The sequence below is a fragment of the Moschus berezovskii genome, chromosome 13 (genome assembly GCF_049115385.1).
Source record: "Moschus berezovskii isolate FMDL1 chromosome 13, NW_MosBer_1.0, whole genome shotgun sequence".
Taxonomy (NCBI): Eukaryota; Metazoa; Chordata; class Mammalia; order Artiodactyla; family Moschidae; genus Moschus; species Moschus berezovskii.
In genome coordinates, this window is record NC_142472.1 from 59023231 (window position 1) to 59048447 (window position 25217).

Consider the following 25217-nt stretch of genomic DNA (forward strand, 5'->3'; position numbering starts at 1 on the left):
GGACAGAAGAGCCTGGAGGGCTACAGTCCATGGGGTTGCAAAGAACTGGACACGACTGAGAGACTAACCCTTTGATTTACTTTTTTATAACGTGCGCTTAAAAATCAAACAGAATCAAGTTTAAATTCCAACTTTGATACTCACTGAGCAATTTAATCTCATTGATCCTTAATTTTTATATGTAAACCTGAGGACAATACCCCTTATGATATAGGGCTTCTTGAGGACTGAATGAGTGATTATTCATACATAATCTATAATAATCTGAAACACAGTAGGCACTCAATAAACACAATCCTCTATTTTCCCCTAATATCCCAGACTTAATATCCCAGTTCTTCAAACTGGGTACCTAGCAATGTGCCAAGGGTGTCACAAAGCAGCTGGATAAACCCAATGGTTTTCCTCTTGCATACATGTTTTTCTTTTTCTTTTTTTTTTTACCAAATAATACAGATTTGTTTTATAATAGGATCATTAAAGAACAAAACACCAAACCTGCTGTTGCAGGTGGAAAGCAGAGTGAATCCACAAGTACTGAATGATACTTCTAGGTAACATCCTTCTGCTCTGTCATTTTATTTTCACATCTGTAATGCCATGGGCATATATTTTATTGCTTTTCTAGATGAGAAAACTGAGGCACAGGTATGCTTTCTGCCTCACCCATGGGCACTGGTCTATCAAAGAAGAGAGTCTCATTTGAATTCAGGTCTGTCTCCAAAGCCTTGTCTGTCTCTTTCCCTTTCAAGACTATATCAAGAAGGAAACACAATTTTGCCTCTTCTATGAGTCAGGTTGTCCAGTGGGTACGAAATTGAGGCTACTATGATACGATGTCTTATGGTGTGGCACCAAATTACATTACAGGTTTGCATACAGAATTTACACGAAACTTGATCTTTATAGTTATCATCTGTAAAATTGGAATAATAGCAATAATGATTATAATAACAAAACCAACCTTATAAGATCATCACAGGGATTACAAAAGCTAACACACATAAAATTCTCCACATCTAATCAGCATTTATACAGGTTTGTGTTCTCACTAAAATTAGTGAACTGGTCGAGGATTTTCTTTTTTTTTTTTTTTTTGGTAATTAATTTATTTTTTATTGGAGGCAAATTATTTTACAATATTATATTGGTTGGTTTTGCCATACATTGACATGAATTCGCCCCGGGGTTTACATAAGTTCCCCCTCCTGAACCCCCCTCCCACCTCCCTCCTCCCTTTATCCTCCCTCTGGGTCATCCCCGCATGCCAGCCCCGAGCATCCTATAACATGCATTGACCCTGAACTAGTGATTCGTTTCACATATGACAACCATACATGTTTTTCTATGGATGGTACATAATTATATTCATAAAAAACAATTGTTCAGGGATTCTTCTACTCATCAAATGTTTTTGAGCACCTGTTACATAGCAGCAGTCTGCTGAACACAAGGGATAAAACAATTAATAAGACATAGGCTGCTTAGTCTAATGGAAAGAAAGAAAGGAAAGAAGGATGGAAGGAAGAAATTAAATTCTGACAAGTGCTGTGAGGGAAACAGACTGCAGAGATAAAAACTGGGGTTGGGGGAGCCAACCTCTTCAGATAGAGTGGGCAGAGAAAAGTTTTAAAAGCAGTGGCTGTAAGCTGAATGATGAGAAGACACCCATGCTAAGTGCTGGGGGACAAACATTCCAAGTGGAGGGAATAGAAGCACAAAAGTCACCTGAATTCTTCATGTAAAAGAAATTTCATCTTTGCTGGTTTGACAGTTTCTCTGACTTCCTGTTATATGGGACTCTTTCAGATACTTAGGAAGCACTGCCCTGGAGAAGACTTTGAACACCAGCTGCAAGAGGTAGGAATGGTGGATAAAAACAACTCTCCTTTCCCTCTGTATTTAAGTTGGCAGCTTACAAGGGCTATAACTATGCATCCAGAATAAGCTGGCACAACTCAAACATGGAGGGAAAGAATGTGAACTAGATTTATATAGCTCTTAAGCTTTATGTGGCACTTGCATTTTATGATAGAGATTCATACAAATTAATATAAAATAAAACCAAGTTTCCTCTCAGCATTTGCCTCATGTGGGCATACTGCCACAAATGGTAATGGCTTCTCTTTATGTAGCCATCAGTTCAGTTCAGTCGCTCAGTTGTGTCCGACTTTTTGAATCACAGCACGCCAGGCCTCCCTGTCCATCACTAACTCCTGGAGTTTACCCAAACTCATGTCCATCGAGTCGGTGATGCCATCCAGCCATCTCATTCTCTGTCGTCCCCTTCTCCTCCCCCCCGACAATCCCTCCCAGCATCAGGCTCTTTTCCAATGAGTCAACTCTTCGCATGAGGTGACCAAAGTATTGGAGTTTCAGCTTCAGCATCAGTCCTTCCAATGAACACCCAGGACTGATCTCCTTTAGGCCATAGGAAATCACAATTTGAAAACGTATTAAATGATCATAACTTTCACTAGTCACACATTTACTGACAAGCTCTGGTTTCGCTAAAGTAATCTTAAGAGAAGGGGATTCAAGTTGGGTAAGTTTCTTGAAGGAGGGATAATTTTATCTCATTTATCTTTGTGTTGCTAAGACCTTGCACAGTGCTAGGGGCATAGTAGACATTCATTACTCAATTAAAATGAAGCTATAATTTTCAGTTGAGATTGGTGAGGGGCACTGGGGATTTCTCGCTCATGGGCATTTGTCACTACAGTTAAATTCCAGTGAAAAGGAAGAATGTGAACATTCCATAGCATATACTTCTGTGCACAGTCTTTGGATTTGGCTGCTCTTTTGACTACCTGCATATTCTGCATCTCTAACACCTGGGAAAATTCTTTTTGAGACAGTCTTCATACCCTTGATAATGGGTCTAACAAAATGCCATAACACATGAAGCTGAGAGGGCAGAAAGTAATTAGGTGCTTTCAGGAAGGAGGAATACTTATGGCCCTGAAGAGCCCTCTGAGACTGTGCTTAGAGGAGCTGTCCCTGCTACCCTAGTGAAATTATGGAGAAAAAAAAAATGTAAGCAATTTCTTCAGATGTGACCTTATATTCCTTAGTTTTTCAAATCATTTTCTAAATGGAAGAGAATTTCTTTTCTTTTCTTTTTTACAATCTGGAAGCAAAAATATATGTTGTATGAGAAAAACAGTATGCCAGTGCAAGATTCAAAATTCTTGATAGTGAGCAACACTGGAATTTGGTCTCCTACTTACAAATTTGAAGAAAGATAAAAACATGTCCCATGAGAAACTGAATTCAAGGACGGATTAAGTCAACCATAACCATATGGGTTAGCATTTAAACATTTATATTAACTTTTCAAAATGAAAAGTCATTATGGAAGTCAGACCATAGTATGTATCATTCATTTCCATTTTAACTTTTTATCTCACAAAGGTCACAGTATGACAGGCACAAATTCAGAATTCACTCCATTGTTATCATAGCAAATGTTTCTTCTATTACTAGGCTAAAATATTTTGTCCTTTTGGACAGTTTAAACTCCTTTAAAAAGAGTATAGTTACTTAGTGACATCTTCTCTTAATTTATTAGTGAATGTAACAACATTGACTTGGAGAAGGAAATGGCAACCCACTCCAGTACTCTTGCCTGGAAAATCCCATGGATGGAGGAGCCTGGAAAGCTGCAGTCCATGGGGTTGCTGAGGGTTGGATACGACTGAGCAATTTCACTTTCACTTTTCACTTTCATGCATTGGAGAAGGAAATGGCAACCCACTCCAGTGTTCTTGCCTGGAGAATCCCAGGGACGGGGGAGCCTAGTGGGCTGCCGTCTATGGGGTCGGACAGAGTCGGACACGACTGAAGCGACTTAGCAGCAGCGGCAGCAGCAGCAGCAACAGCACTGACTGGCCTTTAGACTACCACCTCCTTGTGCCTCGGCTTCTATTACACTCGGTTCCCCATTTATCCCTCTCCAGTGACTGAGACCAGAGGAAAATGTAGATCATACCATTTTAACACACAAGAAAGAATCAAGGAATCACCTTACAAGGAAAGAGTGAGGTTGTGTCATGGCATGTCCTTCTTCTATATCATGTTATATCTTCCGTCCCTATATACTGAATAGCCTATTCTGTCTGACCTCCATATTGCATCTTTGGCAAAGCATACAGATAGAAGCCCTTGAAACTTCCAGTCAAGGAGCAATGATGGGAAGCCAAAAACGAGGGGAGCTGACTTCACATCTTACAAACAGCAGGAAAGAAAGACCACTAAAAATTTAAATTGTTAAAATAATTTAATTTGAAAAATGAGATTAAAAAAAAGAGAGCAACTGTCATTGAAAAGCCCAAATTTATGGATGGTTTCACATTTGCATGGAAATCTGAATTAGGCTTCAAAAATTCTCCTCTGATTTATGTGTGCAGAAAAATTGTTCTCAGACACCCTTCACCAATACTTCCTATTCCCAGAGCACTTTGCATAAATATTTATGTGAACATTGATTTGACTCTTTTCTAGGTTCTGCTGGCTTGCTTGCCAATGCCAATGCGTTGTTTTTATGTCAAGATGAAATACTAGCTGGCAGAGTAGATAAGCAGCTAAAAACTGAGTCTCTGGTAGACTGAACCCCCACTGCATGATACCTGGATACTTGAGGATAAGCTGCACATCCAATCTGGTACTTTGATACCAGATCAGAGCCATCAAAGCTGAAATTCCTCATTGGAGATTTGTTAGAAAAGTACTTGTCATTTCTGGCCAGAAGTTAGTGGGAGTTGTTTCTTATTTACTCTCCTGACTGTAATTTTGCATGATGGAAAATATCCTTTAACTATAACAAGTTGGGTTTGCTTATGATAAAAAGAAAATAAATCTATCACATTTTAATTAAAACCTTTGCATGCTGCTTATTTGTGTAAATCCCCCATTTCGTGATTTCTGGACTGAAACAGTCTTTGCTGACGTAAATGCAAGATCGACCCCTTGAGCTTGAGTTGGAATTTTAACAAAAAGTGATGAAGCACAGAGGGTTCTAGTTAGGGCATAGTTTACAATTTGGGACACATCCATAAGATTTTAAAAACAGGTGTCACTTAAATCCCACTCAGGTGTCAGGTGTTGAGGGTTATGTACCATTAAGGTCTCAAATATAAAAATGCACGCATGACTGCTAAGTCGCTTCAGTCGTGTCCGACTCTTTGCAATTCCACAGACTGTAGCTCATCATTTCCTCTGTCTATGGGATTCTCCAGGCAGGAATACTGGAGCGGGTTGCCATGTCCTTTTCCAAATATAAAAATGGATGTGGACAAAATTGTGCATGCTCGATGCTACAAGTACTTCACAGAATGGCAGAAGCAACTCTGTTTGGTGATTCTTGGTACAGTTGGTGGGGCCAGCTCATTCTCAAGGATATTTTTTGTGATACATTTCCAGCCAGTCACTTTGCCTGGTGGTCCAGTGTGAATGTCTCCTTGCAAGTCTCCCCAAGAGATAGAACAGTCGATGACTATATCCAGAGACCTTTGCAAAGCTGATGCTAATTTGAGCTGAAGCTGAGAACTTGGGTTTTTGAATAGAAACTAAAAGTTTTCTCCAACAGATTAAAGAAAAAGAGGTCATTGAAAACAAAAATAATGATGGTTACCAAAAATCAGGGCAGCAATACAGTATTATTTTTAGTGGCATTATTTTACAAGTTTATTTCAAAAAAGGCCCTAAAGATATTAACTCAGAGTAAAGTAATTAGCCTCCAATCAAAATAAATAAATTAAAAAAAATAATAATTAAAAAAAAAGAAGTTTTAATTTTTTCATTGAACTTTTCCAGAAACACATTATCTTCAACATGTGAAGAATGTGGATAATGGAATCACACGAAGTTTTTGAAGTGGTTTCCTTTCAAGTGTAAACATTTAAATGACCATATGAAGTAAGGACAAATGAGAAGATTCAGAATGATGTGTCCACAATGACTGGTCAAATAAAGAACTGTTCAAATAAAACAACAGTTGCTAAACAGATGGTACGAAGTGATGGTTCCAGGGAGTTATTCTTATTTTATGTAGTTATTGAAATAAGAATATCAATAAATTAACATGCAAAACATTTTGATTTATGCATAACATTTCCAAATATAGCAGATACTACAATAAAAATTGCTACTTTTCTTTATTGTCAAGAGGACTTAGCAGTTGTTTTGGTACAGCTGTTATTTTCTTACTACTTTTTCTATAGTATATATTTCAAGACAAAGTCTGGTTATGCAAAGGAATTTCTTTTTTAAATTTCCTTAATTTTTTTCACATATAACAGAATAGTATTAATAGCTTCAGATGTATAATGATTATTTTTTGCTATATATATATATTTGTATATATAGCAAAGTGACTACCAAAACAGATATAGTTATGCGAAGTAATTTCTGCATTTATGAATTAAACCCACTATATGCCTGCATGAAGATAAGAGAAAAACTAAGTGAACTGATCCAGTCTTCAAGATGTAGAATACACTCAGATTTAACATCATACTGTGACTATCAGTAACTCTGCAAGACATGTGGTATATGCTTAAATTTATAGAAACTAGGAAAGGCTCTTTAAACAACTTTCACAGACAAACAGTAAAACAGATTTCCTCAAAGAGACTTACCTGCTCTCTCTTTGCTTCGTTTGTCAGAGAGCACCTGTATTAAAAAAAAAAATCAAGACTATCTTAATATCTCAAATTTATGCTGCCCATTAAGAATATCATCGAGTTTGAAAAAAATCAGATTGTAAAATTAAAACTGAATGGCCTTCAGAAATGAAAGTAAAATGGCAATTAGGGTAATGCGATTGCATGATTTTAGCGTGCACAAAGAATCTGGAATATAAAAGTAATACTCATTGACAAGGAAGATGCCTGAATCGTATTTTTCTCAGATTTATATACTTTTCTCAGGCTTATGTCAAGATTTACACTATACTATGATGCTTTTGAACTGTGGTGCTGGAGAAGACTCTTGAGAGTCCCTTGGACTGCAAGGAGATCCAACCAGTCCATTCTAAAGGAGATCAATCCTGGGTGTTCATTGGAAGGACTGATGCTAAAGCTGAAACTGCAATACTTTGGCCACCTCATGCGACAAGTTGACTCATTGGAAAAGACTCTGATGCTGGGAAGGATTGGGGGCAGGAGGAGAAGGGGACGACAATGAGATGGCTGGATGGCATCACCGACTCGATGGACATGAGTTTGGGTGAACTCCGGGAGTTGGTGATGGACAGGGAGGCCTGGCGTGCTGTGATTCATGGGGTCGCAAAGAGTTGGACACGACTGAGTGACTGAACTGAACTGAACTGATGCATCCATTTAGCAACTAGAGGAAGACTGGCATCTAGTTTTTGTCATGTACTCTGCTGCCCTCATGTCACTGATAACTTCCAATAACCTCCTTAGTGCTAACCAGCAACATTATAGCAACTAAGGCAGCTGAGCACTCCTCCCATCAGAAACTTGATCCTTCTGGGCTCCTATTTTCCCACAGTTCCTGCTTGTACATCTCTAACTGGTCCTTCTCATTTTCTCGGTGGATTCCCTTCTTGCCTGGGCTCTTTTTGCATATTGATTTAATTTACTTTTGTTTTATTTTGTTTTTCAGACATGTTGCAGGGCTGGTTTCTCTTCTTACTTTGCACTTTTTCCAGGGTGATCTCATCTGCTTTCCATCCATACTCTCCTAACCTCCAGATTTATATCTCCAGCCCATGTCTCTTAACTTGAGCTTCAGGCCAATATAGGAAACTGTTTATTGGACATCTGCATTTGGAGATTTCAGATACCACATAACCATGTGTTCGAAGCTCAACATTATCCACCCCCTCACATACATACCCAACTTCCAAACCAACTCTTTTTCTGTGTTCCCATCTTAGCGAAAGGCATCATGAACTGAAAATATGTGTCCCTCCCCAGATTCAGTTGTTGAAGCCTAATCCCCAGTGTGATGGCATTTGGAGGTGGAGCTCCGGTAGGTAATTTGGTTTGGATGAGGTCATGTGGTTGGGTCCCCCGTAATGGAGTTGGTGCCCTTGTAAGAGGATGAAGAGCTCAGAGTTCTGTATCATGTGAGGACTCAGTGAGGAAAATGGTCATTTGCAAAGCAGGAAATGAGTTTTCACCAGATACTAAATCTGTCAGTACCCTGATCTTGTACTTGAAGACTCCAGAACTATGAGAAATAAATATCTGTTGTTTAAGCCACCAAGTCTATGGTATATTTGTCATAACAACTCCAACTGATAAAAACAATCAATCTACCTGGTTGCCCAAATGGGAAACCCAAGGATGATCTTTGACTCTTTCCTGTCCTTCTTGTTAATTCTGTTGATGCCTACTCTCAAATCTTGCTTGAATCCATCTACTTATTTTCATTTCTACTTCCACCTCCTGGGCAACATTCAGGTCATGCTTAGATAATTGCAATAGCTTTCTAACTTCTAGCCTGACTCTAATCTTATCTCCCTCCAATCTATTCAGCATCCAGTGTGATGTTTCTAAAATATAATTTGATCATGTCACTTTTCTACTTGGAGCTTTCCAATTGTTCCCCAATACCCTAAGAATAAATAGAGTTTAGAGGTTAAGATCTTATGTCTAGCTGCATGACCTTCAGAAAGTTACGCAATTTCTCTGAGCCTCATTCTCTCATCAGGCAAATGGGGTTGCTTTGAGGAGTAAGTAAAATAATTTATGTGACGTGCTGAGCAACAAGTGTGGCATAGAAGAGACATACAGTAAATATTTATTGATTATTTTGAAGGAACTTCTCAAAAACAGAGACTTACATTTTATTAACTCTTTCAAAGCATAATGATAATTTGAATAATACTCTATGAGAGTCAAGGATGAAAGAGGCAAAATGCTGATGCAGTTAGAGCTTTTCCCTCAATATCACAGTTCCTCCCACCCCATTCTTATTCTCTCTCATCTTATTTTATGTCTCTGTTCACACTTACACTGGGTAAGAGCAAGTTCACAAGAAGATTGATGACTGACAATGAGAAGAGTCAATTTTCCCAAGGATATTCACATTTTAAAGGGCACCATCTGATGACAAACACCAAGTACTGAATCTCTAATGATAAAACTTGAGATAGTGTGAGACAGAGGAGGAGAAAGCTCTCTCCACATTTCTCAAATAATATCAAGTGGGTGACTACTTCCTGCTCTAAAGAGAACTCAATTAATGAGAATAGTGCCTCATATTTAAATGGGTCTCATTTGGTTTGGAAGCAAATATATCTAATGACTATTTGACTTGGAATAGCAAGTAAAATAAAATTATAAAGTAAGATAAGTTTTGTTACATGAACAAAATAAAACATTAATAATTATTTAAAATATCATAATAATGTTTTAATAACCATTCAACATAGAAGTAACCCAGCAGGATTCTTCAACAGTTTAAAAATTCTCAGTTATGAGCTAAGAGCAATTCCTGCAGAGAAATGTCAGCTTGAGGGCTTAAAAAGGAAACAAAAGTAAGTAGACTTCCTCATCCAGCCTTGAGATTGAGTGCTAACAAAGCTACTCACACATTAATAATGACAATAATAATAATAATTGACAGAAGAAACTAAAAGTCAGATTACTTAATTTCAAAATAGATAAATGCAATAGAGATTTCCAGATAAACAGAAGTACTCAACAAATGTATGGTCAAGTATCATTTAGTTCTAAATGCAGAATGATGCATTAAAAGGTGCAGAGTTTGAATCTGGTAAATATCTGTGCTTGTGTGCTTGCTAGGTCACTTTAGTCGTATCCAACTCTTTGGATCCTATGGATTGTAGCCTGCCAGTCTCCTCTGTCCGTGAGATTCTCCAGGCAAGAGTACTCGAGTGAGTTGCCATGCCCTTCTCCAGGGTATCTCCCTGACCCAGGGACCGAACCTGTATCTCTCACGTCTCCTGTATTGGCAAGTGGGTTCTTTATCACTGGCACCATCTGGGAAGCCAAATTAATTAATTTTAATTAATATTAAAAATATTAATGTTGTCATGATGAGAAAAAAGTAGAAATTAAATGCCTAAAATTAAAGCAACAAAAATTAGTGTTCTTGAAAAATAAAAAAATGAAAAATATTACTAAATTTTAAAGACATTGGAGATATTTGAAAATGAAACCCTAATGCATGTTAACCATTTCAGTAGTACATGGCAAATTAGATGCAGAAGTATAGCAATGGATAATCCTTTCCCAGGAAAAATGATGAGGCAAATATTGAATATACATATATATATTTCCTATGCTATGTCAGCTCTAAAAAATTTATAAATGTGATGGTGAACATACATTTTTTTATGGATATTCAACAATATTTTCCCATAATCATTTTCATTAAAACTCACTAGGTGACGGGGCTGGGAGGAGGAGGGAATGGGGAGCTGCTGTTTAGTGGGTATAGTTTTAAGATGAAAAGAGTCTTGGGGATGGAGGATCGCACAACAATGTGAATGCACTTATGCCACTGAAGTGTACACTTCAGTGGTTAAGATAATAAGGTTTATGTTTTATGTATTTTTCCACAATTAAAAACACACAAAGAAATCTCTAGATGCACATAGCCTGTTGCTACTTGTTATGTTTAAACTCCCACTACCATACACTTCAAACCCCTCTGTTTGGAAATCCAAATAGAATAAATCTAAGATCCAAAATATGACTTATGGGCGATAATAAAAGAACTATTACTAACCTGGAGATAATTATTTATACTCCCTAAAGTTATCATGAGATTACAGTCATCTCCAGAAGCATGAAGAAGGAAGGGAAAAGAAGGTGGGATAATGGCATTCGCTGGTGCCAGGGTAATTAGATGAAAAGTCTCCAGACAACAAATGGGTTATTTCTCTGGATATTTTATTATTTGTTGAGTGTTTAGCTAACATATAGAAACACTCATGTCTAGCACTATGCTGTGTGTTTGTTTGACCCTTTCTCTTTGTGCGATAGATGGCTAAGGGCAGGTAATTATCCCACTGGAGATTCAGGAACTCTAGAATAGTTAGAAGTGCAAGCTGGAATCAAGATTGCCACAAGAAATATCAATAACATCAGATATGCACATGACACCACCCTTATGGCAGAAAGCGAAGAGGAACTAAAAAGCCTCTTGATGAAAATGAAAGAAGAGAGTGAAAAAGCTGGCTTAAAACTCAACATTCAAAAAGCTAAGATCATGGCATCCAGCCCCATCACTTCATGGCAAATAGATGGGGAAACAATGGAAACAGCGAGAGACTTTATTTTCTTGGGCTCCAAAATCACTACAGATGGGTGACTGCACCATGAAATTAAAAGATGCTTGCGCCTTGGAAGAAAAGCATGACTAACCTAAATAGCATATTAAAAAGCAGAGACATTATTTTGCTGACAAGGCTTCATCTAGTCAAGGCTATGGTTTTTCCAGTAGTCATGTATGGATGTGAGAGTTGGACCATAAAGAAAACTGAGCACCAAAGAATTGATGCTTTTGAACTGGGATGTTGGATAAGACTCTTGAGAGTCCCTTGGATTGCAAGGAGATCAAACCAGTCCATCCTAAAGGAAATCAGTCCTGAATATTCATTGAAAGGACTGATGCTGACGTTGAAGCTCCAATCCTTTGGCCACCTGATTCGAAGAACTGATTCAGTTGAAAAGACCCTGATCCTGGGAAAGACTGAAGGCAGGAGGAGAAGGGGACACCACAGGATGAGATGGTTGCATGGCATCACCAACTCAATGGACATGAGTTTAAGCAAGCTCTGGGAGTTGGTGATGGGACAGGGAAGCCTGGTATGCTGCAGTCCATGAGGTCACAAAGAGTTGGACATGACTGAGAGACTGAACTTACTGAGAACAGTTACAATTATCTCATGGATAAATCCTAGTAAACTTTTTTGGAGTATGTTTGAGTCACTTGAGTCATCTGGTGAGATTCCCAGAAGGTGTTAAGTTTTTAATACTGGTAAAGCCATAGTAATTATAAAGCCATGTTCACACAGACAGTCTAAGAGTAACAACATTTTAGGAATTGGTTTTATAAACATGTATTTAGTAGACAATTACTTTCTGGAACAAATGTATGAAATCTGGATGAAATGCAGATAGCCTTCCTTTGTCACATAGTCAAATATGCAGATTAAATGAACAGAACAACTCTAGACAACCATAAAAACATCCAGATAATTTTTATTGGGAAGCAATGGCCCTTGGGGTTTGTGATGGTCAATCAAGTCAATAAATACATTGACTATTATTGTCCAAGTGAAACCAAAAATCTGTTTCATCACCTGCTGTTCCTGAAACACAAAGGGCCCATTTGTTCCTAGTGCCCTTGTAGTAAGCCTTTAAAACTAAAAGCAGCAGATAAAATCCCAAAGTAAATAAACTCTTACGAAAACATGCAAGCCATTTTACCATTTGCTCTTTACTTTGTCCGGAATACACCTGCTGGTTTCAAACTCAGTAAACCATATTTTGCGGTGACCCTGATTTAAACATTACAGAATAATCTAAGTAGAAATGAGCTGATAAAGCTAATCACCAGATTACCACTGGAAAGCTGCTTTCTTTAGACAAATATAAGGGATATATTATACACTGACTTTGGCCCAAATAACTTAAGACTCGTTGACTGTGATATAGGTGGTTTTATATCTAAAAAAAAAAACCAAAAAACCTTTTCCTAATCTCCCTCATGTTAGCTCCTTAAAAGATCATGCACAAACTATATGTAAAAATGAAAAAGAAGAACAAATATTTTAAAGTATTATAATCTGCGATTTCAGAGCTATTGCAAGGAGACCTAAAAGTTTCAATCACAGTATCAGTTCATGAAGAAATAAGATGAAATTTAATGTTCTTTAATTACCATACTAAGTTTTCATTATTGACTTTAATTTTGATTTCAAAATATTTCAAACATGGCCTTGTAGAGAAGTTTCCAAAACTTTTGATTTCGGTAAAAATTCTTTATAGTGAATCCTACTGAACTGTCAAAGTTATTCCTCCCCTGACTCAGGCTGAGAAAAGGCTGTAGTAATTCTTAGTGGGACTGTGGGGAGAAATAGAAACCAACAGATTTCCTCACAAATAACTGCACTATGAAAGGCAAAGAAAAAGCTGCTAAAAAGGCTAGAGAGAATGTATAATATAATTCAATATTTACTCTTTGTTTTCATTTGATCTTCACTCATTTCTTTTACACCTGAGATATAGAAAGTAATTCTTGTTTTAGTGCTATACGAAAATTTCAATACATCTGAAACATAAGAGTCAAATAAAAATCTACTTTTGTGGGTTGAAATATATTTTAATTCAGCCCATGATGTATAACTCTTTCTACTTCTAAATGTAAATTTTGGTATATGTACAATAGAATTCAGATACTTGAACAGAAGTAGTAGGTAATGTATAATTTCAGACATTTAACCTAAATGCAAAAAAAAAAAAGCAAACAACCTTTACTAGTTCAGTGAGTATAAAATGATGCTATTTAATAAACTATGGCATTTTAATAAGCATGCCTGACATCTGGTGCCGATAAAAAGGATTTTATCCATTATATTTTATAGCTAACATTTAAAGAAAAAACATAACTGTAGTTTTGCTATTTATCACAGACCGCAGATGGCGTAGGTCACATTTGGGTGGCTTCATTTCCTTTTTTGAATAGTTTATATAAAGACGCCACTTGTTTGCTCTCTTTCTGTAAATGCTTTATATAAGGTTTGGATCAAGTCCCAGAAATGAATAAATGAAGGAAGAAAGGAATGCATCAAATGAAAATGAAGTTTCTTAATAACAAAACTGATTATAGAATTTTCCTGGAACAAGTTTAGTTAATAAAGTTCATTCTAAAACAATGATCCAAGGAATTTGCATCTGGATAAATATTTGAAGTAACTTATCCAGAACTGCAAAAACCCATAAGAACCTTTAAAAGTTCCATCTTTTGAACAACTGTATTTGCTCTAGGCAACGTGGACTAATCCTTTGATTCAAGGCAGGTTTGCCAGGAGCCTACAGAAGCAGCAGCTGAGCCTGATCCTGCTGAGCCAGTCAGGCTGCTCTGGAGCTGTCCAGATGCTCTCCTTGTCTCTGGAGCATGCGTCTTCTTGTCCAAATTTCTCAGACTTCGTGTGTTCCTCTCTTTAGATCCTTTGCTGAGTGTCCTGCTCCAACTTGGACATCGAACAATGGTGTCCCTGACTCTTGCCCCCAACATACCAGCTCTTGACCCTTTCCTCTAGAAGATGTCACTGGCATCTGGTCCTATCATTTCATGGCAAATAGGTGGGGAAAAGTGGAAGCAATAATGGATTTTACTTTCTTGAGCTCCAAAATCACTGCAAATGGTGACTGCAGCCTAAAATGAGAAGAAGCTTGCTCCTTGGAAGAGAAGCTGTGACAAACCTAGACAGCATATTAAACAACAGAAACATCACTTTGCTGACAAAGGTCCATCTAGTCAAAGCTATGGTTTTTCCAGTAGTCATGTATGGATGTGAGAGTTGGACCATAAAGAAGAGTGAGTGCTGAAGAACTGATGCTTTTGAATTGTGGTGCTGGAGAAGACTCTTAGTTCCTTGGACAGCAAGGAGATCAAACCAGTCAGTCCTAAAGAAAATCAGTACTGAATATTCATTGGAAGGATTCATGCTGAAGCTGAAGCTCCAATCCTTTGGCCACCTGATACGAAGTGCTGACTCATTGGAAAAGACTCTGATGCTGGGAAAGATTGAAGGCAAAAGAAGAGGGTGGCAGAGGATGAGATGGTTAGATAGCATCACTGACTCAATGGACATGAATTTGAGCAAGCTCCGGGAGACAGTGGAGGACAGAGGAGCCTGTCATGCTACTATCTACAGGGTTGAAAAGAGTCAGACACGACTTAGTGACTATTACAACAGGAACAAATCAATGCAGTAGTATAAAACATACATCATATAATTTCTCATTAAATTTTGTTATAATAATTGAAAATCAATGAGTACACTTACACAAGCATTTATCAGATGATAATGACAGAAATATTATGTTATGAGACATTCAAAGTGACAAATAAAAGCTCTGAATGCGAAGTCAGTGGACTAACCTGTAAGAACTGGGAGTGAATTAATTAGCTTAAAATCAAACATTTCTTTCTCCTTATTTGGTTCAGAATTCTTATAATCATAAAAAATGTTTGGTTTCATGATCTATCTTTGACTTTCCTAGCCCAGTAACAATATCACAGGCCTAGTAAAAATACTTGCAATATCTTGATTTGGTTATCTAGATTTACAATAGGCATGATCCACCCTAAGAGAATTGGTAAAAGTAAAAGACTCCAAGATTTGATAATCTAGAAGAGTAGAAGAGTATGTTAAGGTGTATATATGTATGTATGTATATATGTATACACACACACACACACACCAATAGAAAGCTATTCAATGAAGAATTTAGTATGACAAAGAATGAACTGATTTCAATAAGTGCGATTAACACTACCTTATGCTAAAGCTGAAACTCCAATACTTTGGCCACCTCATGTGACGAGTTGACTCACTGGAAAAGACTCTGATGCTGAGAAGGATTAGGGGTGGTAGGAGAAGGGGACTACAGAGGATGAGATGGCTGGATGGCATCACGGACTCGATGGACATGAGTTTGAGTGAACTCTGGGAGTTGGTGATGGACAGGGAGGCCTGGCGTGCTGTGATTCATGGGGTCACAAAGAGTCTGACATGACTGAGTGACTGAACTGAACTGAACTATACATATCTTACAGATATTAGTGAAAGAAAATTCACTGCATTTTCATGTGCTGTTGAAAATCCATCTGGATGAAGATGAAATTGAGTTCTCTACTCTGAATGAGATTACAGTCTAGAGCAGAAGACAGCCCCAAAGGGAAAAGATTGTGATCGTTTGGAACAAACATACCAGCAGAGGTGACTATAAGAAATGATGGTTGCTCAGAGAAAGGGTCTCATATAAAGAATCAGGGGGAGGCATGTGTAGAGGGTAGTATTTAAGATCATTCTTAATGAATAATTTCACTGGGCAAACAAGAGGGAGAGGGGAATTCCAGACAGAAGGGACAACATGTACAAAGGAAAGGGCAGAGGGGAGGGAAGCATGAGTCTTTGGGGAAATGCTGTAAACTAATTGTAGGGAAGAGTGTAAAAGAATGGGGTTCCAAAGATAAGATGGGTAGATAATAGAGGAATTTGTATACTACATGAAGTCCTTGGGAATATGTATACTATATGAAGGCCCGTGGGTGCTAAGGACTCCAAAATTATAGGCTTTACAATGGTAATTCCCAAGTGACATGAGTGATGGACGGGGGAAGGAAGAGTTTGGACACAAGCTCAAAAAACCAAGACCTGTTGAAACAGAAGGACATGAAATAGACTATCGGTGATGACGTGGTCATTATGAGTAATATTTAGGAGGGGATGAAGAGCAAAGGAAGAGAGAGAGAGGGAGGGAGAGAGGTCATCCTGAGTAGTTTTTAGGTTTTGATGTAGGTAAGGTGGTTCACAGAGGTGCCACGCTGATGAAGATGAGCAATAGGGAAGGCGGTCAGGGCTTTGGAATAGAATACATGGTAAGGATTTCTGCTTTTAGACACATTGAATTTGAAAAGACTGAGGGACATCCAGTGGGGGCTGTATAAAGAAGCTGGAGTCCAGGAAAGTGGTCTGGACTGAATGAATACAGAATATCTGTGAGAATTACAGCTCTGAAAGAAGATGAGCTGGTTAGGGAAAGTGTGCTTATAATCAAGAATAGGAGAGGCAGAGAAAAAAGTCTGGAAGCATCGTAGTATTTACAACGCTGAAGGAACTGACGAGAAGAGGGTGATAAAGAGTATGATAAAAACAGGAAGATTTTAACCAGGAGGAGTAGGTTAATAGAAAAAGGCTGAAAATTAACAACCCAGAAGATTCTAAAACTTGGTAATTATGAAGTGATCTTGGCTAGATCCAGAGAATAGACACTTGAACAGGATAAATTAAGGAATACAGGGGAAATAAAGTAATCTAATCCCAAGAAGTTTGACTTAGAAAGGCTGAAGGATGAAAAAAGCGCTAGACTTGGAAGGCAGTTTCTTGGTGGGCTTCTGTAAATTTGAAGATATTTTAGTACCTTCAGGGCATGAGGAGAAGGAACTCAGTGAAGACTGCAATTGCAGTTATAAGGGAGCAGAGATCTTGAGGAGGGAGTGGGTGGGCAAGAGAGAGGAATAGGAATGCAGGGCCTGATGGGGAAGAAGACAAGGAGGGTGGGTACTGACAGCTTGGCTGAGGTGGACCAGCACGGTGACTGCTGATGAAGTCAGGGCAGGGAGTGGTGGCACATCTGAGGGCCTGCAGGTTCTTGGGGGATATGAAGGTCAGGTTTAGGGAGGTCTGGAGCTGAAGAGGGGGCACAGGGGAAATCTATTTACCAATGGAGAAGCAGCACAGTGTTTCCTTCTTACAGTCCTCAGACTACAGTCTCATACTCAAATATATTTATACTTCATGTAAGGATAAAACTGTGCTGTAGTTATTTCACAAATTTACCTCTCTTCTCAAGCAAACGGTGGATAGTGGAAAATTATGATGCACCTTTCTATTTCTTTGGAGGCATTATGGTACTGTATATCAGAAAAACCTGGGGTTTTGAGGTAGACACATTGGGTTTGAGTTTTGAATCCATCAGTGTCTAGTTATATGGTTTTAGGCTACTTTTCTCCCCTGACTGAGACTTAGTTTGCTTACCTGTAAAACGGAGATAGTAACACAGTCCTCATAAGGACACAAGGATTAGACTTAAAAATTGTATGCCATCTCTCATCCATGGCATCCAGGACCAGATTGGACACATAATAAGCTTCATTTGTGCCTTCTATGTATATGAGGAACCTGGAACATCTATGTGCATCTACATGAAAATATCCTTCTCTTTCAATTACTATACTTACTTTCATTTCTAACTTTAAAAATACTGCCTTTCATTAAAGAAGGTATGGAAAAGCTGTCGTTCTATCACACCTTAATTCTGTCCTTTGGTGATCATACCTTCCTCCTGACTGTTAGGTGTGCTCAAGTAAGGAATCCAGATGAAGAGTTTGGTTTGGCTCTTACCACATGGCAGGCCTCCTTCAGCAACATCCCCCCAGGTTTGACTGCTTTGTAGGCCTATTTGCCTTGGCTTTCAGGCTTGTTTTTATAGACCAGTCCTGCCAACTTTTAAGATTACACAAGATTATAGTGGCATTTTATTTAATGCTTCATTTTCTTTAAAGAGTGGTTTTTGGTTTTTTAAAAAAACAAAACGCCTCATAAGCCTGATGACTTGCTCAGTTGAATATAGGCCAACTGAGAAGAATTGGGTCACCAAGTTCTGGACACACAGCCCTGGAAAATGTCAGGAGTTGGATGGTCTACTCCTTTGTCTGGACCCAGCTCAAGTAACTTCCTGAATGAATCCTAAGTGCTTTAAGAAATAAAAGCACTCTTAAGCACTTGTTTTCTTCTAAGTATGGAAGCAGCACTGGTGATACTGGTTTGGGGGGAGCATCCTTTTCATTTTGAATTTGAAAACTACAGGAAAATCAGTAGTTAAGGAAATGCCAATAAAAGATGAAGAAGGTAGTATTGCTATTTTATCTGTGTTCACGGAGATCTGGGACTTTAAAACTATCTACCAAAATCTAATTTGACATCATCTTTAGATATAAATAACTGTAGACACATTGCTGTATGCTATAATCTAAATATTAATAAGAAAAGAAAAGCATTTCTGAAAAATGAAAAGTTAGAAAAACAAAGATGAGGGAGGTCATATTTTTGGTCCAGCAATTTGGTCCTCAAGAGCAGGAAAAATAAATGGCCTGACTCCTTGCTTCTCTGTTCCTGCCAACCTCTGTGTAAAGGTGCTCATGAGTAGTGAAAAGAATAAAAGGAATGTAGCAGGAAGAAGAAACTTAAAAAGCAAGACTGGTGAGTTAATGACATGAAATTCACATGCTAAATAGATAGTCCTTAAACAACTGACAGCTGACTTTTTGTTCTCGTGTTGACTTAATGTCTGGTCTCCTAACTTTAAGGGCTTCTGACTTGTGGTGGCTGGAAATTTGCTGGTTGGATCTTCTGCTCAAGAAGCAATAGCTCCTCTAGATCCACCACCTTCTTGGTGCTGAGGCCATGCTTCCTGCAGGCTGCTCCCACCCAGTGAGTGAAGCTGGTGGGGTTACTAACACAGCCCTTTCTAGTCAGAGGCAGGACACTCCCTATGCACGACTTTGTTACAGGACTTCCCATTGGTCTGGCCAAGCCTTTCTCGGAATTGCACTTGGTCTGCAACCCCTCCTTCCCACTCTCCTTCTGTAAGTGCCAGACCTCCAATATAGTAGGGAGGCTACTCCCAGCTTTCTCTGCTCCAGTTTTCAACAAACCCCTTGCATGGTTAATCCTACCTTGGCATTTGCCTCTTGGCAGACATAAATTAACACATTCATCCAATATTTTGTATTTGTTTTACACTCACAAGTAGGCATATACATAGAGAAAAGCTGAAGCAAAGAAAGACTTAATAAACTGCCAAAGGAGATATGATAACTCAAAGACCAGTCTCAGCTCCAACTTGGGGTCTGAGGCTCCTGATGCCCCACAGTCTTTCACTTAACCAACGTTTACTGAATGCCTCTTATATGCCTCCTACAGCTCTGGACCCTATCCTAAGAATAAAGGACTCCTTTGAGTGGCATGCTCAGATTTGTGATATAATACGATCATTCTGTTGCAAAGCATAGAAGTAACTCAAGGGAACAAAGCCAGAGGAGAGGAGGCCAGTTTGGAGGCTGGTGCAGTCATCCAAAGAGAAAATGGTAGCACGTGTGAGAAGAGCCACAGCATAGATAAAAGAGGTGGGGAGACATTTAACTGGAAATTTGAGTGATTCAGCATATATTTACTCCAGATCAGCCCTGCCCTTGGCTACACTCTGGGAAGACAGGAAACAACACACACATTCCAACTGTTCAGAAGCATTTGAATGACTTCCGGTCAGAGATGTGTGTGTGTGTGTGTGTGTGTGTGTGTGTGTGTGTACACACACATTCCAACTGTTCAGAAGCATTCGTGTGTGTGTGTGTGTGTGTGTACATACACATTCCAACTGTTCAGAAGCATTTGAATGACTTCCGGTCAGAGACGTCTGTGTGTGTGTGTGTGTGTGTGTGTAAAGGAACTTTTGCTCAACTCCAGTCACTTAAAGCCCAGAGACGTGTGTGTGTGTGTGTGTGTGTGTAAAGGAACTTTTGCTCAACTCCAGTCGCTTAAAGCCCAGAGACATAATGGAAAATAGGAGGGGGGAGGACCTCCTACACTAATAAAACAAGAAAATGGCCTTGTGCCTAAACCACAGACTATGACACACAGAAGTCAATTATAGTGGGAAGTTCTGCCAGAACGAGGGTGCTGAGAGTGGCCCCAAACCTCAGACTCTGAACAGGATGCAGACTTCTCCAAAAATAAGTGTCATGACAGTAGAAGGTCTGACTAGTGACCCTCTGATTAGGATAACTAGTACTAGGAGAGTTTGGGAGAAGTGAGGAGTGCCTTGTGTGATGTGTCCTATAGACACCCTGGTCTGGATTTCCCTTGGAAGGGCCCCTCTGAGTACTGAACTGTGTGTACAGCATGTTTATTATAATTATTCTTAATCTTGGAATTTTTTCATTTTTACAGCTTTCAGTTCAGTTCAGTTCAGTTGCTCAGTCATGTCTGACTCTTTGCGACCCCATGAATCACAGCACGCCAGGCCTCCCTGTCCATCACCACCTCCCAGAGTTCACTCAAACTCACCTCCATTGAGTCAGTGATGCCATCCAGCCATCTCATTCTCTGTCGTCCCCATCTCCTCCTGCCCCCAATCCCTCCCAGCATCAGAGTCTTTTCCAGTGAGTCAACTCTTTGCATGAGGTGGCCAAAGTATTGGAGTTTCAGCTTTAGCATCAGTCCTTCCAATGAACACCCACGACTGATCTCCTTTAGAATGGACTGGTTAGATCTCCTTGCAGTCCAAGGGACTCTCAAGAGTCTTCTCCAACACCACGGTTCAAAAGCATCAGTTCTTTGGCGATCAGCTTTCTTCACAGTCCAACTTTCACATCCATATGACCACTGGAAAAACCATAGCCTTGACTTGACAGATCTTGGCTGGCAAAGTTTACTGAGGTATAAATGACCCAGAAAAAACTGCATAGATTTAAAGCATACAATGTAGTAACTTTGGACATATGCATATATCTGGGAAAACATCATCACAATCTAGATGCTAACCATCTACTCTCCTTTGTAATCATCTTTTACACCCTCTCTTGCCTCCCACGTCCAGTCGCAGACAACTTGTGATCTGCCTTCTCTTACTATAGATTAGTCTGAATTCTTAAGAATTTGATATAAATGGAATCATGCAGTATTTACTCTGTTTTTCCCAGCTTCTTTCATTTAACAGAATGCATTTGAGTTCCAGTCTCTTTAATTTTAGCCATTCTAATAGGTATAAAAGGTTCTTTAATTCTTTGTGGTTTAAATTTTCATTTCCCCAATAACTAATGATACTAAGTCGCTTTTTCATGTGGTTATTTGCCACCTGCATACTTACTTTGAAGAAATTTCTCTTGAATCATCTGCCCATTTTTTAAATGGCTGATCATTTTTTCATCATTGCCTTTATAGAGTTCTTCCTATATTACGTATACAAGTCTTTTATCAGATAAGTGATTCGCGAAGATTTTGTTTTAGTCTGTGGCTTCTCTTTTCATTCTAGAAGTTCTTAATATTGAAAATGTCCAATACTGTAATGGATTATTTATGGTTTCAATCTAAGAAATACTTGCTTTACCCAAGGTCAGAAAGATTTTTCACCTGTGTTTTATTCTAGAAGTTTTGCAGTTTTAGATTTTACATTTGTCTATGATCCCTTTTGAGATAATTTTTGTTAGTAGTAAGAAGTCTGAACCAAGGTTCCTTTTTTCACACATGAATATCCCATCATCTCTGTACCATCTGCTGGAGAGACTGTCTTTTCTCCAGTGAACTGCCTTTACCCCTTTGTCTGTCTTCTTTTGCATTACTTTATATATTTTATGGTGCCATTTTACCTCCTTAATTGGTTTATAAGCTGTAACTCTGAATTTTGTAGTTGTTGTTGATTAGGTTCTTAGTCTTTAGATTGGGGTTTACAGTTTACATCTTTGACTTATTGGTCTACTTTCAAGTAGTATCACATCACTTCTTACATGGTACATAAAATTTACAACACTTCTCCTCCGTATTCCTCCTTCTTTAGGACTGTTACTTTCATACATTTTATGTCCACATCTGTTATAAACCTCCAAACACAATGCTGTTGTATTTGCTTTAAACAATTATTTTTAAAGAGATGGAGTGAGTGATAGTTGCTCAGTCGTGCCCGACTCTTTGCAACCCCATGGACTGTAGCCTGCCAGGCTCCTCTGTCCATAGAATTCTCCAGGCAAGAATACTGGAGTGGGTTGCCATTTCCTTCTCCAAAAGAGATGGAAAATATTTTTAATTGCATTTACCTTCATATCCATCATTTCCCACACTCTTCATTCCTTTGTACAGATCCAGATTTTCATTTGGTATCATTTTCCTTTAACCTGGGGACTTCCTGTGATATCTCTTATAGTATAACTCTGCTGGTAATGAATTCTCTGATTTTTTAATGTAAAAGATAATTATTATTTTACCTTTATTTGAAAGATATTTTTTCATGGTATAGCCCTGCCGAGACAGGCAGGGAGGTCAGCCAGAAACGGAGGGGGCAACCGCGGCCCCAGAAAGGCATCCGATACAAACTGCAGGCAGGCTTGTTGCTAATCAAGACTTCTTGGGCTCGGGCAGGTCGATATCCGACCGAGAAGGTGCGCTGGTTGTACACCCAGAAAACCGAGTGGCAGGGACTGGGGAGGCGATAAGTCGCAGAGAAGGCGCTTGCCAAACACCTGGTCACCCGAGCTGCTCGGACAGGGGAAGGCACAAAACACAGGCCCAGCCAAGTCTGCGCCTTTGTGGAGTACCCGAGAAACTGAACTTGAGACTCTCAGACCTGGGAAGTGCATACAACCCAGCGGCGGCCTCGGACAGTTCCCGGCAGAGCAACCTAGAGCCTGTGCAGTGTAGACTGGGACAACACACACGCTGTGAGCGGGGGCAAACCCAGTGTGGCCGAGATGCTACGAGCACTCCCCACAGACGCCAGAGATATTTGTCTGCAGCGTTCCTCCCTTCCCAGAACAGGACTGAACAACTGAGACTTAAAAAGTGTCCACCCACCCCCTAGTATCAGGGCGGAAATTAGACACTGAAGAGACCAGCAAACAGAAGCTAAAACAGAGGGAACCACCTTGGAAATGACAGATAGAGAAGTCTAGAGGCTACTCCAAGAATAAGACCAAAAACCAGAGGCAAGAGGCTTAAGGCCGAATCCTGAGAACACCAGAGAACTCCTGACTCCAGGGAACATTAATCGATAGGAGCTCATCAAACGCCTCCATACCTACCCTAAAACCAAGCACCACCCAAGGGTCAACAAATTCCAGAGCAAGACATACCACGCAAATTCTCCAGCAACACAGGAAAATAGCCCTGAGCTTCAATATACAGGCTGCCCAAAGTCACTCCAAACCCACTGACATCTCACAACTCATTACTGGACACTTCATTGCACTCCAGAGAGAAGAAATCCAGCTCCACCCACCAGAACACCGACACAAGCTTCCCTAACCAGGCAACCTTGACAAGTCACCCATCCAACCCCACACACAGAGAGGAAACTACATAATAAAGAGAACTCCACAAACTGCCAGAAGAGGGAAAGGCCACCCCAAGCAAAGCAATATAAGCAAGATGAAGAGGCAGAGAAATACCCAGCAAGTAAAGCCTTATCTTTGACAAAGGAGGCAAGAATATAAAATGGAGAAAAGACAGTCTTTTAAACAAGTGGTGCTGGGAAAACTGGTCAGCCACTTGTAAAAGAATGAAACTAGAACACTTCCTAACACCACACACAAAAATAAACTCAAAATGGATTAGAGAGCTAAATGAAAGACCAGAAACTATAAAACTCCTAGAGGAGAACGTAGGCAAAACACTCTCTGACATAAATCACAGCAGGATCCTCCAAGACCCACCTCCCAGAATATTGGAAATAAAAGCAAAAATAAACAAATGGGACCTATTTAAAATCAAAAGCTTCTGCACAGCAAAGGAAACTATAAGCCAGGTGAAAAGACAGCCTTCAGAATGGGAGAAAATAATAGCAAATGAAGCAACTGATAAAGGATTAATCTCAAAAATATACAAGCAGCTCCTGCAGCTCAATTCCAGAAAAATAAATGACCCAATCAAAAAATGGGCCAAAGAACTAAACAGACATTTCTCCAAAGAAGACATAAAGATGGCTAACAAACACATGAAAAAATGCTCAACATCCCTCATAATCAGAGAAATGCAAATCAAAACCACAATGAGATACCATTTCACACCAGTCAGAATGGCTGCTATCCAAAAGTCTACATGCAATAAATGCTGGAGAGGGTGTGGAGAGAAGGGAACCCTCTTACACTGTTGGTGGGAATGCAAACTAGTACAGCCACTATGGAGAACAGTGTGGACCTCAAAAAACTGGAAATAGAACTGCCATATGATCCAGCGATCGCACTCCTGGGCATACACACTGAGGAAACCAGAATTGAAAGAGACACATGTACTCCAATGTTCATTGCAGCACTGTTTATAATAGCCAGGACATGGAAGTAACCTAGATGTCCATCTGCAGATGAATAGATAAGAAAGCTTTGGTACATATACACAATGGAGTATTACTCAGCCATTAAAAAGAATGCATTTGAACCAGTTCTAATGAGGTGGATGAAACTGGAGCCTATTATACAGAGTGAAGTAAGCCAGAAAGAAAAACACCAATACAATATACTAACGCATATATATGGAATTTAGAAAGATGCAAATGATAACCCTGTATACGAGACAGCAAAAGAGACACAGATGTATAGAACAGTCTTTGGGACTCTGTGGGAGAGGGTGAGGGTGGGATGGTTTGGGAGAATGGCATTGAAACATGTATATTATCATATGTGAAATGAATCGCCAGTTCAGGGTTGATGCA

At 39.2% G+C, this 25217-nt stretch overlaps 1 protein-coding gene across 1 annotated transcript in view; it reads right to left on the reverse strand.

The window, feature by feature from the left end:
* STARD13 (StAR related lipid transfer domain containing 13) overlaps window positions 1-25217 on the reverse strand; it is a 525698-nt gene that overhangs the window by 310044 nt on the left and 190437 nt on the right. Inside the window, exon 4 of the mRNA XM_055426262.2 lies at window positions 6639-6672. Within this exon, the coding sequence (XP_055282237.2) occupies window positions 6639-6672 (34 nt within the window). The remainder of the gene's footprint in view (window positions 1-6638; window positions 6673-25217) is intronic.